General features: G+C 31.4%; 1 protein-coding gene across 6 annotated transcripts in view; it reads right to left on the bottom strand.

The window, feature by feature from the left end:
• Positions 1–6,206: 6,206 nt before the first annotated feature.
• LOC106868150 (protein mono-ADP-ribosyltransferase PARP6) overlaps positions 6,207–19,934 on the bottom strand; it is a 186,687-nt gene continuing 172,959 nt past the window's right edge. For all 6 annotated transcript variants that reach the window (XM_089349123.1, XM_089349125.1, XM_014913284.3 and 3 more), the window contains 6 exons: positions 17,272–17,344; positions 12,889–13,017; positions 11,140–11,194; positions 9,162–9,246; positions 8,449–8,568; positions 6,207–7,147 (listed from right to left, as the gene is read on the bottom strand). In XM_089349123.1, the coding sequence (XP_089205249.1) occupies positions 8,457–8,568; positions 9,162–9,246; positions 11,140–11,194; positions 12,889–13,017; positions 17,272–17,344 (454 nt within the window). In that variant the 3' untranslated portion in view covers positions 6,207–7,147; positions 8,449–8,456. The remainder of the gene's footprint in view (positions 7,148–8,448; positions 8,569–9,161; positions 9,247–11,139; positions 11,195–12,888; positions 13,018–17,271; positions 17,345–19,934) is intronic.

Here is a 19,934-nt window from a genome sequence, read left to right as displayed (position 1 = left end):
CACCACCACTATCATCAATACCAACAGAACAACTGTCAATACTAGAACCAATGCAGTCTCTGTCATTACTTACCCACCATTCCTTCATTGTAACAACGTTACAATGGTGTGAACAAGATAAGCAATTCCAACTAAAATAAAAGACAATTACATGAGGTAAAGTGGTACCCAAGTGTATTTCGGAAATGCTTTTGATCTTTGGTCAATAAGGATTGACTTGTGACAATACAATTAACAAGGACAATATCAAAAATACCACCCACCATCATCTTTACCACTATCACCACTTTCACCAACAATATTTAAAACTAATACAATAAACACCACCACCAATTCATCAACTTTTGAATAATCTACAGGCAACAACAACAATAATATTAGCATGATAGAAATGTCTGTAGCTATATATGTTGTATGTCAACACAACAGAGTGAGTAGAGTGTAGAGTTTTTATTGTTTAAGTCAGAAGTGCAAGGAGTGAAGTGTTTGTGAACTTGGCAACCCTTCAACTACCTGGAATTATACAGTATTTGCTCCCACCTCATGCCCTTACCTTTTCATCTCATTTCCATTATTATATCCATACGATTAAAACAACAGTATTTTTCTCTTACAAAACAGTTCTTTTCCAACACCATTTCGTTTACTACATATGTATTGTGGATTAGTGTTGATTGCTGCTGCAATTTAAAAAGACTGGAAAACAGAAGGCAGTAGTGTAGTGTAAAAGGGAACAATGAAAGGATTACACTGTATACTAAACTTGATTTGGGAGAAAAAAATTACCAACATTGCCAAAATACTAAAGCTTGCAACAATATGTAATAATAGAGAAAAAAATTAAGTGCTCAAGAAATTACTTTGTTAACAATTCAGACCTTATTTTTTCATAGAGCTAAGGTGATTGTACTGCTAAACATGGTGGTGATTAAAAAAAAAAGAAAAAGCCAAAAATTTATATATGGATTTGCAAAAAGAGGAAGAGGAAACTTCTAATGAAAAACTTATCCTGGCTAAGAAAGGCAAGTTTGAAACTTTTAAGCTCTTGCATTTGCACAACATAAATATAAATGGTGACACTGCCAGTGCTGATACAGAGGCTGCTACTAATTATCCTGAGCAGTTGAAAAATATGATTGCTAAGAGTAGCTACACACCAGAGCAAGTATACAATGTTTGTGAAATTGCATTTTTCTGAAACACCAAGATTTAATTAATGCATCCACAGTCATCTGGGGCTTCTTCTTGGAGGAAATGCTACTGGTGATACAAAATTAAAGCGCCTACTCATATTTCTGGAGATCCATGGGCTTTCAAGAATCATAGGAAGTTTCATTTATTCTTGATTTGCTGCTCAAATAAGAAGGCATGGATGATTGAGAGCCATTTTCAAGAGTGGCTTATAAACATTTTTAGCTTGCTATAGAAAAGTAGAATGTACAATATAATATTTCTAACAAAATATTCCTATTTTCTTTTTTGACAATGCATCAAGCCACCCAGTAAACTTAAATGAGCTTTCTGATAATATGATAGTAAAATACATCCCCCAAAATACATCTCTGCTATGGCCAAATAGATCAAGATGTGGTAACTAACTTCAAGGCACATTATCTGAGAAAAACTTTCAAAGGGAGGTTAAACCTATAGTTAGAGACTTTTGGATCAAGTTCAACAGAATGGATGCTGTAGATGTCTTGAAATGCTGTGAAACTCTTAACTTTGAATAGTACTTCTAAAAACATATGGTGAGACTGCATCTGTGATTTTATAACAAGTATTCACCAAATATATATTTCATATAAAATATTCCAATTATATCAATATATGACTGAATTTTTATTGTTCTTATCGATTTTAAGTATTTTCATTAAATTTCTTTAAAAATTTATCATAAATCAGTAATGATACAAGAGAATGAAAAAATTTTCAAATCAAGTAATTTTTATTAATTATACTTCTTAATTTTATTTTAGGAATTTACATAATGGAAGTTGATAACTTAGTAATTGCATGAAAAAGTCAATGATTTAACAAATTTCCCAGTCCCAGTTGCAGACCATTTATTATGTGTTCCTGGCATTGAAATATAGTCTACTTTTGCTATACTCTAGATTTTACACAGGGGTTTGAGCATTTGTGATTTCATCCAACAACAAAGTAAATGTCATCTGCAAATCTGCAAAATCTAGATCAATCACTGGCACCAAGTTAATCTCTTGAAATGGTCAAGCCTAGATCCTCATGTATATTCCAGAACAACTATGAATAAATATGAAGGGTACCATTGTATCACTTTTCAAGACTGCAGCCAACTACTTAAACACTCCAGTTTCACCTTCTGGTGATGATAGCACATGTCAGAGCGTTGGGGTACATAGCCTCCATGATTGAAGGGTATGTGGCAAGATTCCATATGCCTTCAAGATCTTGATTATTTTTCACCAATGAATTGAACTAAATCCTTTTTTGGTGTCAATAAATGTTAGAGAGAGAGAGAGAGAGAGAGGTTGCTTTTCATTGCTATTCTTCTTCTTCAAAGAAAACAATTCTGATTGTATCTTAGCTGAAGAGTATATGGCTGTCTTTATCTTTAACTTCCTAATTGTAGTAGAGCTTTGCTGAGATATAAGTTAGACTGATACAATGGGAGTTGTAAGTCACATTTAGAAGCAGAGATTATATTCAAAAAGAAATGTTGCAGCTTGTCACTTTTCACCAACTCTGTAGTTCTTGAGTACCTTGGATAAAACCCTGTCAAGTCCAGCATTCTTTGTTTGAGAGAGCTCCTGATTCTCTATTGTGAACATACTATTATCGATGTAAATACCAGTAAAGATGGTAGAGATGTCTCTAACCTCATGGAAGATCCTGCAGTAGATTATTAAGGTGCATAAATTATATTTGCACCTGGTTTACAAAGCACTTATCATTAATTTTGACTCTCTCAGTCATTCATTTCATTAATAAGACAGCATCCTTCACTATGCTTTTCTCTTTGTTGGCTTCTTCTAACTTGCTGATCCACTTAGGACAAAGTTGTCTAGACCCAATGGTGCCAGAAGTATTGCATTTTTCACTTTGTGGGGTTTTGTTCCATCTGTATGTCCTTCAAAGTTAATAACTGGGACCATTGCTTCTCACAAGAATTCTGTAGTTATTGGGGTTTATACACTCATCTGTTCTTACAACACTAAGAATAATAATTTTAGGTTCTCAGTAGTAGTCTCTTTCTTGAAAGAAACTGGAGAAACTCCAGTAGCTATTATACCACATGATTACAGAGTTGATAGTCTTGAGCAAAGGGACCCTAAATTCGACATCTTGAGCACACTGTATTCATAGACACTTTAACATGAATTAAAAAAATTTCATCTTCAGTTTATTCATGATTATTCTTGGTTCTCACTGATATATTTTAATGGCCTCACAAGTGCAAGAGAAACTTATTACACTTTAAAGATATACCATCACTTATATCATTTAGTTAGAGACTTTGTCTTTCCTTGTAACTTGCTGGTATGTTTTAGACAATGTTTTTATTTCATTCTTTGACAGTGAACTATTGAATAAAATAAGTAGGATTTAATCCAGCATCAGATTTATGTTTATTGACCAGAGATCATTACCATACTCTCTATTTTCTGCATTACTGAACAATTTTTAATGGTGGCAAATTGGCAGAATTACTTGAGTGCCTGACAAAATATCTAGCAGTATTTGTTTTGAGTTCATGAGTTCAAATGCTGCCAAGGTTTGCTTTACCTTTAATCCTTCCAAGATCAATAAAATAAGGTACCGGCCCAGGGTAGTGTATTAGCAGAATAGTAAGAGCAACTCATGTTCTGGGTGTCCAGTCAGGTGAAGTGAATTTGTCGAAAAAGATGATGTCTTATAAAGAAATGTAATGAAAAACTAAACTACCTTTCTATTCTCCCACAAAAATTCCATGACAAGTTTATACTGTTTATGAAGGAAGTCACCAACTACTGTTCATGGCCAGATGGTCCAGAAAAGAAACGAAAGATATTTAAAGTGTGATGGGACTTGATTATTAAGACTATAATCTTGCATATTATTAATATCATCTTTAGACATGAAATATTTTATTTTGTAATATCTGCACTATTTTTTTTTACATCAGTTTGTTTTCTAGTCATTACTTGATGTCTTATTTCAAGATGTGTATATAGCACCAGACAGGGATTGAGCTGAGAACCTTTGTTTCTAAACTAAAGGTAATAACATTTTTCATCCACAAGGCCACTGATGCATGTCATTAATATCTGATGTATCAAGGTTAGATACTAAATGCATCAGAAACATGGAGCTATTTGAAATGGAAAAGAAGTAAACTAGAAATATCTAACCGCATTGATATCTCAAGTATCAAATGTCTAACCATAAACAAACACACAAGAAATCTTTATCTTCACATGAAAATGTTCATTATTTTGAGAAAGTGTATTTGTCCACTTTTCAAGGAGAATTCAGATTACAAGTTTTACTGTGCCCCAGACAAACACCAATAAACTTGTGGTATAGAAATTTGTAGAAAATACTGAGTGAGGATTAAATAGTTGGCAGGAGGGAAGGGACACATTTGTTCCTCATACCAAAAGCCTTATTAGAAAATTATGTAAGAGAAGAATAACATGACAACTCCACACAGCATTGCCATAGAGATTTAAACATAAACTCAGATTACTTACTTTGTTTATTGAGAAATATTTTATTCTTGTGCGTTTTTATGTTAGTATACCACTATAGTGACAGGTCACCAACCGACATGTTTGTCAAACATGTGATGTAAAAGAAATATATAATCTGATGGAATTGCAAGATATTTCTCATAATGTTTCTAGAAAATAAATTCAATACCATTCAATATTTACAACAAATGGCATAAAAGGCATAAATAAACAATATAAAAGATTATAGATCATATTATTTCTGAAATTATGCTTGTTTAGTTGAAAACTACAGATTTGTTTTAGAATGTGAAGTATTCAAGTTTAAAATGACAACAATAATAGTTAACAGTAATTATTCATGCTTTAGTAATGACATAACTATAATAACACTGTTATTCATTCTTATGAGACTTTCTGATTGGAGTTTGAATCCATCTGGTGATACATCAATTTTACCTTTTGGCATCCACAAGGTGTCTTACCTAGTGTCTCTTGAGGAAGATAGATTCATTACTTTTCAGCCAGGAAATCATCTTACCACATATATGAATGATTATATGGTATCAACAAAACATATCTATTAGGTATGCTTTTTAGATATGAGAATATAGGGCAAAGATGCATAGCAAATTTTGCTCTCACAATATGAAATTCTTTGTCAATGAGCAATTAGAATATCTTCGTCCATTTCCAAATTGTAAACAATATTTGTTTTGAATTTCAGTTTCAAAATAACATTTTTATATTTCTGTCTTTCTCTAACTTTAGAAATGTCAACTTTGGTTATTTCCAGTGTCTCTTATGATAATCACTTCAAGTTTGTTTCCTTTTTAATATAATTCTTGGAAAAAAATGTACATCAAGGCAGAACTATATACACCACAGTCTGTAGATTTGATGTATATAAATAGAAACATTATGGCAGTGGAGTATGCTATAATGTACACCACGATAGTGCTATATATATATGGCTATCATGTATTCATGGTATATACACCCAGCCATGATATTCAACATGTAAAATGTTGGATATTGTTGGTGGGTGTATATACCATAAATAAATGTACATTACGGAAGTGGTGTGGAATATATCAGGTTGTGCATATGTACCATGAATGCTATTGTTTATGTAGCAGTGTGTGTGTGTGTGTGTATATATATATATATATATATATATATATATACATATATATATATATATATATATATATATAACAATGGTGCATATCTTGGCAATTGTGTATATACCTATATACCATGGTGTGCATCATAACAGTCATGTATATACATATATATATCACACTATACATCATTGCAGTGATACATAGCTATGGTACATGCATTTTGTTACACATTATGCATTATGTTATAGATTATACATGCTAATGTTCCCTGCACCAACTTTGTGCACTATATTGCATATGTACTTTCAGCAACACTGTTTCATTTTAAATTAGTACGACAATATCTTGGTGATGCTGAAACAAATAATGAAAAATAAAATTCAGGAAGTCTTGATAAAATAGTTATATTACCAAAGTGATATCTGTGAAAATATTCATTCATTGAGGAATCACAAAATGCAGTAGTTATGAAATGTTGCTCTTTCCCAAGAGAAGAATATTGTTTTAACAGTTAGAATAATCTATTAGGATGGAAGAAATCTTTTGCATGTTATTCACAGAGAATAATGCTTTTCAAAAACAGAGAAAAGGAATAAAAATTTTTTCATAAATTCTCATATCAAGAACATTTATAAAATTTTGTTTCAATGAAAACTAAATTTCTCTTTCCTTAACAACTATTTGTTCCTGTCTGCCATAATTATAGAATCCAGCAGAGGTTAACTTGCTGCTGTTAATCTTTTACCATTGTTGTTTGAAGTTGACTTTTTCCTTCAAAGTTTCGTGGAAAACATCCATTTCTCTCTCTTTTATATTACACATTATTTCAGGTATATATTTGTGTGTGTCTGTGTGTTTCTTTCATTACCTACCACTACACTGTTTCATTTCAAAGTAGAGGACATTGTGGAAAGAGAATTAATGTCTGAATTCTGATGCACATAATAAATACTATAGTTGATATAAAAAGGGAAAAACAATTCAAAGAAATCTATACAATGTTCATCATATGATGAAAATTATCAACAACCATGAAAAGAACTCTGTAGGAAAGGTTATATTATTACTTTCAATCTGTACACGTTATAGTGTTTTTATTCCCAGACAATGAATATGGTGATGATATGTGTTATTTGTTCATGTTTAGCTTTGGACTTGCTTTGTTATAATAGCTTTCTTTTAAAGATAAAAAAAAAAAACAATCAATTGACATATTTTGAGATAGTCACTAACATTGGTTCTTGGATGAGCTGGAGGGAGTGGAAGATATCACAGCTTGAATTGGGAAGCATGTTTGTTTCAGCAATTTTTGACCATCAAGACAATTATCTGCAAGAAAATAAAAAAATTACTCTTTTAACTAGCATAAAAGTTGTTTTTTTTTAAATTGCTAAGATTAAAATCAATTTATTTAAAAGCAGTATTTTGCAAGCATCTTATTTGAAGTATGTTAAAGAGAGAGAGATATTAGAACTATCATAATTGCAAAATCCTTTGTAACTTTCATTAAAAAATGTACTATGAGCTATATCTTTTAAGCCATATGACTTGATAACATGTACCACACATTTTCTAATTATTTTATGAGCCTATGTAGTCACAACCATAACCTCTCAGCACCCTTTTACATACAGCGTAATGAAACTTCCAAGATCTGACAGCAGGTAACAGAGAAGGCTGCATCAGCACCCAGTTGGTATTAATGACAGCCTCTTCTCAAAATCTGCTGAATAAACAGGAAGGATATTTTAGTTGGGTTGTTCCATACATTATCTATTAATAAAGTAATACATATATTAAAAAAAAAAAAGGTAACAAACTTAAAAATAGATTTAGAAAAGCCTGCATATCAGGGTTCTTTCTTAATGAAACTCATTATATCATAGAAATTGTTTCCATAATTTCCTAGCTCCACTGAGTAATGATTATAAGGAAAAGGGGGAAGAGCTAATAATAGCTCAAAATTACAAATGTTGACAGATATATTTAAGTTCATATCAGAAGATTCAAAGAACTTTATTTTGTGAGTCTAAAATAATTTGATTTTATTACATTGAGTAAACAAACCATCACTGACATCTCAAGTGAATCATTTAGCAGATCAGTAGCTGTACATTATCTTACTCTTTATATTAATACAAAAAAGATGCAATTCTATGAAATTCCTACTGAAATTTTGCTACATTTTAGTCTTCTTCACAGTCCCTTATCAAAGATAGAATTCATTGGAAATAGAGATCTATTTAAAGATTTTGTATATAAAGATATCTCAACACAAGGTTATATGATACCAAGTTTACCTTATAATACAGACTTCCTGTTCAAAAGTGATTTAAATTGAAACCTGCCATCACAATTTCATATTAATTCCAAAGAACAGATAAATAATAAAGTTATTTTAGTAAATTCTTTCATTTTTAAAATTAAATGTAACAAAGGCAGTCTATTTCAGCAGAAATATAGAAACAAAATGGTGAAGGTGCTATAAATCACAGCAGATACCATCCCTATCAACATATTTGCATATATTTTATCTGCTTGAATAAAATATTTAAGGTTTATAGGAAATTTTAAATTAGAATTTTTAAAAATTTCTTTCATACGCAAAAATATTTGAAAGCCCAAATTACCATTGAAGTCACTTGTCTCTCATGGCATTCATACGACATTGCACTGCTTTCAAGATCTGAGATTCCACCCCAGACCTTTGCGTGTTAATTTCAGCGCTGCCAACTTGGCTATCTTCATACCTGAAAATAAACAAAAAGAATTCAGAAAACTTTTGGAATGAGAAACTGTTACATATGTAACAGTTTACAGAAATTAAATCTATATGATTTAATTTAGTGTCAAATTGGTTCACATAATTGTTTAGTGGTGTTCATGAATATCACTTTAGTTGACTCTTTGCCTGCAAAGAACTGATTTTCCTCTAAGTATGAAAATTAATTATTGAATAAGATACTTAATTTATTCAAATTATTTTCCCTTCTCATTGAGAATCACTATTACTGCCAGATTTTTTTTTCTGCAACTAACAGGGAAATTTCAATTAATTGAGATTGCCTTGCATATGGCATTCAGTACATCACTCCTTAACTTATTTATATTATACAAACTTGATATTCTCTTCAACTTTCCATTTAAAACAGTATTTTGTAGAGCATTAGTTCTACAAAAACTAAAGTTTCCTAATACATGAATTGAAAAAAATTACTAATTATGCCAAGATATTTTATGAGTTTAAAAAAAACCCAGAAATTAAAAAGTATTTTAAAGCAGAATTCAGAAAAATATTATTTAAATACTTCCACCTAAAAATATTAGAACATTCCATACTTACACAAAGAAAAATCTAGTACACACATATTCACTTTTTGTACACACCCAGACATTGCCATGTTTTTCCAACTCAGGAGCTTTGACAACTAAAATGAAATTTTTAAAAATGGAATTAATATGAGGATATAAAAGATTGGACATGGATCCTAATAATAATAATAATAATTATGATAAGGAACAAGATAGGTCTAAGTAAGAAATCAAAACTTTTGATCTAGAAGGATACTGATTTCAGCAATTCAACTGCAATTTAGAGAACTTGTAGATATGAGATTCAAAATCTTCCATAGATAATGGTTTCAAATTATCTTGACCCTAGTGTTCAACTAGTACTTTTTTAATCGACCCTAAAAGGATGAAAGGAAAAATTGACCTCAGCAGAATTTGAACTCAGAACTTTGAACTATGCATTTTGTCCAGCATGCTAATGAGTCTGTCAATTCACTACCTTGAAATCTTCTATAGATAATGTCATTTTCCAAATATTTCAAAACATATTTATGTTGAAATTCATTCTTTAAAACACTGACATAATGGCAATTTGAATAATCCAAGTAAAATTTAGCCCTGAAACTGCCCAATTTTTTAATTGAATCATGTATTTCCACAAGTGAAATATTATATTAATTCATATATAATGTAAGAAATATAAGTTTTGTCAATATTTTCCTGAGTTTCATAGCATCAAATACAACATTATTGCATGTTTAATGTCTCTGATGAAATATCATGAAATCTTTCCTAAAAAAATATGTGACAAATTTATTATCATTTGTATGGATTAATGATTAGACAGATATCGTAAGTTATAGAATTGAAACCATCTATCTCGATAGCATCAACATTAGAATTATTTATAAGGACAAACACATGAATTTCATTGTCTTTAATTATCAGTTGGTCACTTTGTTGTACTGTATTGTAAAAAATATCAGAGGAACCTAATCTTGGGCTGAGGCGTTACGATGATACAAGACAAGAATAAATTTATTTAGAAAGGTTCTTTCCTTAAACAATGGTATTATCATAAGTATTTCGTTGTTTCTTTTTAACTTCATTGTATCAATTTTTCTACGTCTGGATTGTAGGTTTATCGATGGGGAACGTCTATTTTTACACTCTGATTATATTATAGTTTTAATTTGCCTTGCCAATTAGAATCGTATGTGCAGAATTACGAAATAAAAATATACAAGGAAAATAACTCTAAGATAAGGAAAATTCAAGGGAGGCGACTCTGACAAGGCTTAGAATTTTTCCAATTTCTTTGAAATTCATGTAGTATAAGAGATCACAGATTGTGATGAATAATAAATAAACAATAACTAATGATAATAATAAAGCTAAAATGAAGATCAAATAAATTGTGCATGTGTTTAGAGGCAAACTGATCGTCCCAAAATGTAACACTTATAAAGTAATTAAGATTTCCATAATTATTTCTATAATTACATGAATGAAATCTTCATATTCATTTTCAAACATAGCAAGAGAAATTATTAGTATTGTAATTCTGAATGAGTTCCTTTCAAAATGTCATTATATTTTTAGAACTATGGATCTTGAAGTAGATAAACTATAAATAATAGCATATATCGAGTTAAGAATCCTACTGGATAGAAAAAGTCAACAATAAATACTTTTATTTTTCACCAGTTTCTTACTGTTCACTTTTATAACGTGTTTTTTTTTTTTTCCTTTTTGCATTACGTTTTGTCCCTCAACATTTTGTGTTCTGCCAAAATAAAATTTGTCTTTGATCCTCCAAGATTGATAAAATAAATCCAAGCTACATAGTATATATTCAATCAATTTTCCCCCTACACCTTATAAATTTTTAGTATGAAATCATTATTTGAATTCACTTTTCTAGTTAGAGTGTTTTATATTTACGGATGAAACAATATGAGTAATGTTACCTTTGCGCATTCGCTTAAAATAAATAGTAATAAAATAATTATTTTTTCTCAGGTACCTACCTTCACATAGGGCTATACAATTTATGTTATCACTCTGTAAGAATCTATTTTTATGCTGTAAGAGAAACAAATGTAACTCAGATAAATAATTAAAAAAACGTTATTGATTTGAATTTGGAATGATTAAGAAAAAGATATCTGAATGTACCATGGGATGCTGAAAAGTTCCTGGCTTTAAGGGTATCACAAAAAAGCCTGGTTAGAGGTCCAACCTTCTGAGTTCTTTTACAGGGTTTAGAAAAACTGAAGGACTGCTGCAATAAGTTTGTGAATCTGAGGGGGGAATGTGTTGAATAAAATCATAATTAACTGATCCTCCTGTATTTTCTTTTACTCAAAGCCAGGATATTTTCAGCACTTCCTTATAAGAACAGGCACTTTATAATAACAATGAGCTTATTATATAAAGTTCGCAGCTACATTACAACTTAGAACTTGTGACCTTTTGTATGTAAAGTAGACACAATAACCACTACACAACAGAACCATCATACATTACACTAACAGGCAATATTTTACCTGTTGTACTGTACAGTAAGTAATGTTGTAGTTGTTATGCAACCAAAAGCACTGACTAGTGATGCCTTAGCTGCTATCCTACAAACGTCAGTGTGCAGTAACCCCCAATTAAAGACATAACACTTGCAAGTTCAATATACCTTGGTAGTTCTCATATTGTTTTCTACCACCTTACAGAGATTGCTCAAAGGCTGTTAATAGTGATGGTATTCCAAGATGGGTGTTGGGCTTATTGTTACCACTTTGAAAATTATTGTGCAATTATCTTCTATAATTTTGTGTTACCAATTCTTCTGGGTGATGATATAGTATAGAAGAGGGGCTGGGATGAAGAGTATAGGCAAGGAGATTCTGGAATGAAAATACTTTGGAATCACTGTTGTAAACTGCTCTTAGTTGTATGTAGCAGGAAACCCCTATAACTGAATAGTGCTTCATTCATTAGGACTCCTTTTTAGTATATGTGTATTGTTACCTGTTCCACAGTAGCGAGGCAATATGTCTATTATACTGTGCAATAAAATTTTAATTTTTTATGTCTTTGGTCAGAAATGTTATTTCCTATTTGCTTTTATCTAGAAATCAAGGGAAATGACTACTGTTCCCTTCAAAATTTATTTTTGAGACCTGGACATCAATGTTTTGAAACTGACCTATTTTCCATTACATTTCAGATTTATTTTCCATTACATTTTCTGTTACATTTCAGTGCTGAGTTACTGAAGCAGAAATAATATTATAGCAAATATTTTGATCAATATCACAGATTTGCTTATGAGTTGCTTGACTATAACCACTTGAACATGTTCCTTAGTGGCTGAGAATATGTGAATCTCTCATCAGGAGCAGAGTAGTGTGGGGAGCATGACAGTCACGTGTTGAGAAGGATTCTTTGGGATTTGAATAAATATCATAACAAAAGCAAAGTTTGATGGAAATATTATCCATTTTTCATACATTCTAGAGGAAAGCAAATACAAAATAACAGTTGCTACCCAAGGACAAAAATCATGTTACACAGTGTTATTATTCAGTTCGTGGTGGTGACAGAAAACAGGGAGATAACATAAAATACATAAGGAAAACAAAGATAAGATAACTTGTACCCATAGAGGACTTCCTGTATCTTGAGTTGAATTATCTTTACATGTAAGTACACATTCATATACATACACACATATTTTCTCTTTCTCTCTCCCTCCCTTTCTCTGAAGAATGCTACTGCCTTACCTGAGGTATAGTAGTTGTATTTGGAGCTGTGTGAAATGTGTAGAAGCCATGACCCATCTTAGAATAGCGAAAGGATATGCTGGAGATTGGGCTCAAGTATATCCCTTTACCGTAGGCTGCACCATTCACCTAGCAAGAAATTTCAGCAGACTTTTAGTGATTAGCTTAACATTGATTTTAAACATTTCTACAAGATCACAAATTCTTTGCAAGAATACAATTGATTAAATCAACTCTAGTGCTTGACTGCTAGTTATTTTATTTATTTCAGAAGGTTGAAACATAAAGCCAATGCCAGTGAGATTCGAAATTAGATTATTAGAATAAGTAAATAGATATTGCAAAGTATTTTGTCAAGCCCTCTACAGATTTTACCTTCCACTAGCCTCTGTAATTATCTTGATATAAACAATATGTACAGAAGATGCAATAGTGATATGTGTCCTTATAGTTATGTTACTACATGTACACAATTGCATTGCAACAGGGTGTGTGTGTGTGTGTGTGTGTGTGTGTGTGTGTGTGTGTGTGTGTGTGTGTGTGTGTGTGTGTGTGTGTGTGTGTGTGTGTGTGCGTGCGTGTGTGTGTGTGCACGCGTATACACATATGACAGTTTTGTATGTGCAATGATTAAGAAAATATTCTGGTCTGGTGACATGATAGATCTCATAACAATGATGCTCCATCTCTGACATATTTCATACAATACTAATTTAATCCTATTACTGTACATGTTTGACTTTTAGCTAAAAATATCTTAACATGGACATCTGTTTGATTAAAGAATCATTACCTGTTTAACTGAAACACCTTCTATTAACTCACACTTATCTTAATTGTAACAAAGCAGGATAATAACTATGACCCTTCTCACTTTAATTAGCTAGAGACAGTGAGAACTGACAAAAGATGAAAGAAAAAAAAACATTTATAATTTTAGTTTAACCTAAAACTTCGTTTAAATTTTATATTTTAAACGAAAGTTTCGTTAAGATAAGATTTACATTTAATATTCCTGTTAGTTTATATTCTAATAAACGTAAAGTTAATAATGTCATGTTCATAATTTTCAGTAAGATCAGTATTACATTTCTTTTTAATAATATTGTTTAACATTTTTATATCTTGATATAATAAGTATTTTTATATATATTCATTTGTTATTTATTGTTGGTTGATATATACATTCATTTTATTATTATTATTGTTGTATTTTGACCTGAAGATTAGCCATTTTTGAATAGAATTGATTTTCGATCGATTTAATCGATTTGATTATATTTTATTTTCTATTTGAAAATTTGGTTATGAAACATGTGTAGTCGTTTTATTATTATTATCTTATGATTTTTACTTTGTATTTTATTATACTTCTTTTTAATATATTTACTTATTATTTTTTTCTATATGTGACTGTGGATTTTCATGGATGAGTTCATGAACTTTGGTTCTTTTCTATAAATTACATATTTATATATTATATACTGTGAAACTTAATTTAATTTTAATTTTTGATAAATTGAATTTGATTGAGTTTTTACCTGTAAATTTGGATTTTTATCCCTAATATTATTATTATTATTATATATATATATATATATATATATATATATATACTAGCAGCTAAGCCTGGTTTCACCCGGTCAGTTTGGATGATGTGGCTGTAAAACCTGCTCTGTGTAAAGCATTCAACTTGTTTGGGCATGATTATGTTAAAAAACAATTTTAGAATGACTTTTATCTGTCAAAATACTAAAAATAACTTACCAACAAAACAAAAAAAAACCCAACCAAATCAAAAAATAAACCCAAATACTAAGCGAACAAAGATGAACCATCCCACTTCCATTGTGTGTGCACATGCGCACACACACACATTCACATACCCTCCTTTTACTTACACAAATATTAAAAATATTAAAATGTATATTGTCCTTTAAGAGTTTGTAAAAGTAATCCCTCCTATAATTCGGAAAATTCATATTTTTCGTTTGTGGAAATTTTAAATGATATATATTTTTTTTAAAATTGATATGTTTTTCAGGATATTTAAGAATTCTGTATATAATTATAGTAAAGTTAATATAAGCTCAATAATATATTCCTTTTGAATATTCTTTATAAAATTTAAATATATATATATATATATATATATATATATATATATATATATATATATATACACATACACACATATCTATGTGTGTGTGTGTGTGTGTGTGTCTTTGTATCTGCGTTTGTCCCCCACTACTGCTTGACAACCAGTGTTGGTGTGTTTATTTCCCCGTTATTTAGCAGTTTGGCAAAAGTGACTGATAGAATAAGTACCAGGCTTAAAAAAAAAGTACTGGGGGTTGATTTATTTGACTAAAAATTCCTCATGGTGGTGCCCCAGCATAGCCACTGTCTAATGACTGAAACAAGTAAGAGATAACTTTTGGAGTATGACAGTTATGGATAAATAAAGGAGATACTATGGAATTACACAACTTGTGAGAAATATCACACCCTATACTCTAAAAAGGAGAAAGACATCTCAAAGCTGTTTGTGCTGACATAGGGTTAAACAACAATATATGACAGAATTTTAATTTGAAATTATAACTATGACATTTTTAAATGGTTTGTCACTTCAGTTTGGCAATGATTATCACATCTTTGCATTTCTGGTTCTTCAGCAAGATTTCAGTGTTAGAAAGAGATCAATTTAGAGCTCAAGAATACAATTTAGACCTAATGATGTAAACGACAACTTGTCTAATTTGCTTGTATTTGTTTGGACACTAGCATTATCACTTACAGGTCTCCAGTGGATCAATTACTGGTTCACTGTATTATTAATCACCAGAGCAACAAGGCAAGATGTCTCACTTGATATAGAATAAATATTAGTTTCAAATTTTGGCACAAGGCCAGCAAGTTTGGGGGAGGGTGTAAGTTAATTACATTGATCTCACTGCTCAACTGGTACTTATTTTTATCGACCCCAAAAGGATGAAAGGCAAAGTCAACCATGGCAGAATTTAAACTCAGAACTTAAAAGCAGATGAAATACCATTAAGCATTTTGTCCAGCATGCTAACAATTAAACCAGCTCACTGCCTTATGATATAGCATATTAGTTTCAAATTTTGGCACAAGGCCAGCAATTTCAGGGATGGGGATAAAATGATTACATTGACCCCAATGCACAACTGGTACTTACTTTTATTGACCTCGAAAAGATGAAAGACAAAGTTGACCGTGACAGAATTTGAACTTAGAACATAGAGACGGGTAAAATACTGCTAAGCATTTTGCCTGGTATGCTAACATTTCTGCCAGCTCACCACCTTATGTTATAGAATAAATATTGCAAAGACATCATCCTAAGAGCACCAACTTTATTGGTTTTCTCACTAGTGTTTACATCCTTTGCTTATATACATTGGTGAAAGCTAAGCACACATATATAAATGGAAACAAGAAATTCATAAACTTGAAGTTATAATAAAAGGCATTTGAAAAGGTACTACACATAGAATCATTTGGCAGCAAAACAAATTTCTTAGCTATAAAGTCATGCTTATACCATTGTAATTATTTGTTTGGTTGTTATAATTATATACTTGATAATTACAATTATTTACATGGTCATTACAATTTGATATACTAACAAAGTTATTAAATCCCCATCTTCTTTCTGGTGTCTAAATATCTGTTGTTTGTAGACTTCTATTTCTTAGTTTTGAGAATCAATTGCATCATTTTAAGCCAAAGAGGAAGTCTCTCTGTAGCTTGACTTACTAGTAATAGAAGTCAAGTCTTTGTCAAGTCACACCCTACTGTTTAGTTGTATAGTTCTAGTTATACTAGAACTGGAAAAAAAAATCATGTGATGGAAGAGTGTTATTGTCTGCTTGAAGCATTGTAGGTTACAGCTGCTACGCTTTTTATCATACATCTCCTTTATGAAGAATGATCTGGAGCAAAACAGCATTACTATAATCACCTTTTTTGTTAAATATTGAACTCATACTTGTTGTGTATTCACAATATATACTTTATTTAACATCAAGCATTTGTATTGCTTTATAAAATCTATTCTTTTATTTTTCATGTATATTTTTTATCTATAAAAAGAAATTAATATCTTTACAGCAATTAATATTTTGACAACAATTAGCTTCCTGTAAATAGTTTCTGGTTCTATTCTCATGGAAAAATCAAGACAAGCATTAATACAATTTGATAGGAATTGGTTTACTTTTCTACACAAGTAGAAACAATAGAATTAGAACATCTGACTGGTATTCATATTAGGGGACTTTTATTGTTCACACCTGTGATAATAATGCATATTTTTTTCTATTAATAACTGAAAGAAAATTGACTCTGAATTACCTGATATTTTGTTCCTGATGCATTGAGGAGACCAATTCTCAGTATAGAATGCCAGTTCTCAATACTTGAACCACTGAGTAACAAAGAATACAGAATTACAGGTACACAGTAAAACATGTGTTTACACATCAGCAAAGCTAATATTTAATTAAGTTTATTGTATTAGGCAGTCATCAATAATTTACTATTGAAATTTGAAACCTCTTCAGAAATCTTATTGAGAATACAACTCTCCTCGATATCTGAAATGGTTTCACACTCAAGTGAATAAAATCTATGAACCAATTTCCATTTTAGATCTTGGACTTTGGAGAATATTGCCAATACTTTTAGAAAATACTTAAATACCACAATATTCACTTTCAGTTTTTCCCCTTCTTCTATTAAACTTTAAAGCTTTTACTGTTGAGTCCTACATTGTTCTGGTGAATACAACATAATTATTGTAATCAACTTGATTACTAGATAGTTAATTTTTAAAATTCATTTTAAAATCACATCATCTAGGTTTGGTACTTCCACCAAGTTTTGCAGATTCATAGTTTTTCTTGGAATAGATACAGTAGTGTTTTCTCATTCTTTCTACTGATTATTTACAGTTTATTCTGCTAGTCTTATCTTCCCCTGGGCTTACTCTTGATGCACAGGGTCTTAACCCGTTTGGCAGAGGGACTAGTTCACATGAGATCAGGGCATGTCTACACACCAGTGGGCTCATGTAACATGTCTAGAAGGCCAGTCCTCTTCTGAGCCCTGTATATTTTAGCCACACCTTCAGGGACATATTACACAAGGCTATTTTCTGCTATTTGACCAAAAATGAGGCTCTTGACAAGAACTACTACCTTGGGTGTTATGAACTTGGGAGTAGTATGACCAAGAGCTAACTCCATATTCCCCCAAATTCCTGAACTCTCGACCCGGGGTTTTACCACTGAATGCATTTTACTGTCTTGACCAAGAAACTGGAGAATACAAAGAGAAGATATGACAACCTTATCAGCTGGTTACAGAAAGACAACCTCCCATAACTTGTGAATTTGTCCATAATTGTTGATGCCCATAGACAAGACACAAAGAAAAAGAAAATTACTCCAAATATTGTCATCTTTGTTAACATCATCATTTACATCTGATTTTCTATGCTGGCACAAATTGAACAGGCTATCATAGACTGGATTAGTTCATATTTGGAGTTATTGTCCTAGATAAATCAGGGATCCCATCTTACTTGTACATTCTATTTTTGGTTTTACTATGCTTGAATGCTCTTCTATAATAAACCACTTTATAGAATGTTCTGGCTGCTTTCTATCAAAGCAGTGACTCTCATGTCCTAAGCAAGACTAGAGAACTCTAGCTAGCTTTCATTGTCTTTGTTTGTTCATTTGCCAACCATTTCACATGTCGTTAGAAATGCCAAAATATTCTCTCTAATCTACATGTCTGTTTCTTCACCAACCCTGGCTGATAGAAAAAAAGATTGATGACAGAGAACCAGATAAGATGGTAGATGAGAGGAGGAGGAGAGAGAGAGGGGGGAGAGATAAGAAGGGGAGAGATAGGAAAGGGAAATAAGAAAGAGATAAAAGAGAAGAGAGGGGGAAATGTAATAGACAGCTACATGAAGACTGTTAGCAAAGAGAGTGAATAGCTTGAGCAGTATGATGATGGGAGTGACAGAAGGGAGAGGTTATAGAAGAGAGAATAGTGGAAGGGAGAGGTTATAGAAGAGAGAATAGTGGAAGGGAGAGAGTGATGAGAAAGAAAGGGAACTGGGGGAGAAGAGAGAGTGATGGATACCAACAATGAATGACAAAAGAATGTCTGAGGTAGTGATGAGAAGGATGGATGCCAATAATGAATAAGAGGGAATAAATGGAGAGAGAGAGAGAGAGAGGGAATGATGGTTAGCAATAAAGAAGGGAAGGTGGCAAAAGAGGGGATTAACAGACAGAGGTAATGTAATGACATCTCTCATTACCCAAGCAGTATGATGGAAAAGATATAGTGGAGGAGGGGGTAAGTGATAAATGAGAATAATGAAGAGAGGAGGAGAATAGTAGATGGAGAGTCCCCAACCATTAAATTTACAATTAAACATAATGGTTGGGGCAGACCCAAATAAAGATATTATACATCCCAATCTTCAGTACCAACCTCATGGATTTTTTTCAAATCCATTAGCAATGTAGGTAAGGTAGCTGTAATGGGAACCTCCAGGTTTCAGAGTAATTACAGTTTCAAAAATAAGATACAACATATTCTTTTAAATATGATATAATTACAAGCTGAAACTTCACAAGTTGTTATTCTAAATTTCCAATTGCTAATCTTCAGGTGATTATGGAAAATGGAACATAGAATTTAAATATAAATAAAATGTACAGAAAAAAAAAATTCTTAATAACATAGCAAGCACTGGTTGGTTAGTAGAAAATAACAAAAGAATACTATTGGCTGATTAGATCACCAATGACTGCTGTTTGAAAAATCCTAAAAAAATAAACCTTTGATAATGGCAAAATGAAAATAATGCTATAAAATGGTTTGTACTATACAAGAAAATATATAATCTTTTCTACTCTAGGCACAAGGCCTGAAAATTTTGGGGAGGGGGCCAGTCGATTAGATCGACCTCAGTATGCAACTGGTACTTAATT

This window comes from Octopus bimaculoides, chromosome 3 (genome assembly GCF_046866305.1).
Source record: "Octopus bimaculoides isolate indiv1 chromosome 3, ASM4686630v1, whole genome shotgun sequence".
In the NCBI taxonomy this organism is placed as follows: domain Eukaryota; kingdom Metazoa; phylum Mollusca; class Cephalopoda; order Octopoda; family Octopodidae; genus Octopus; species Octopus bimaculoides.
This window is presented reverse-complemented; position numbering and strand designations above follow the sequence as displayed.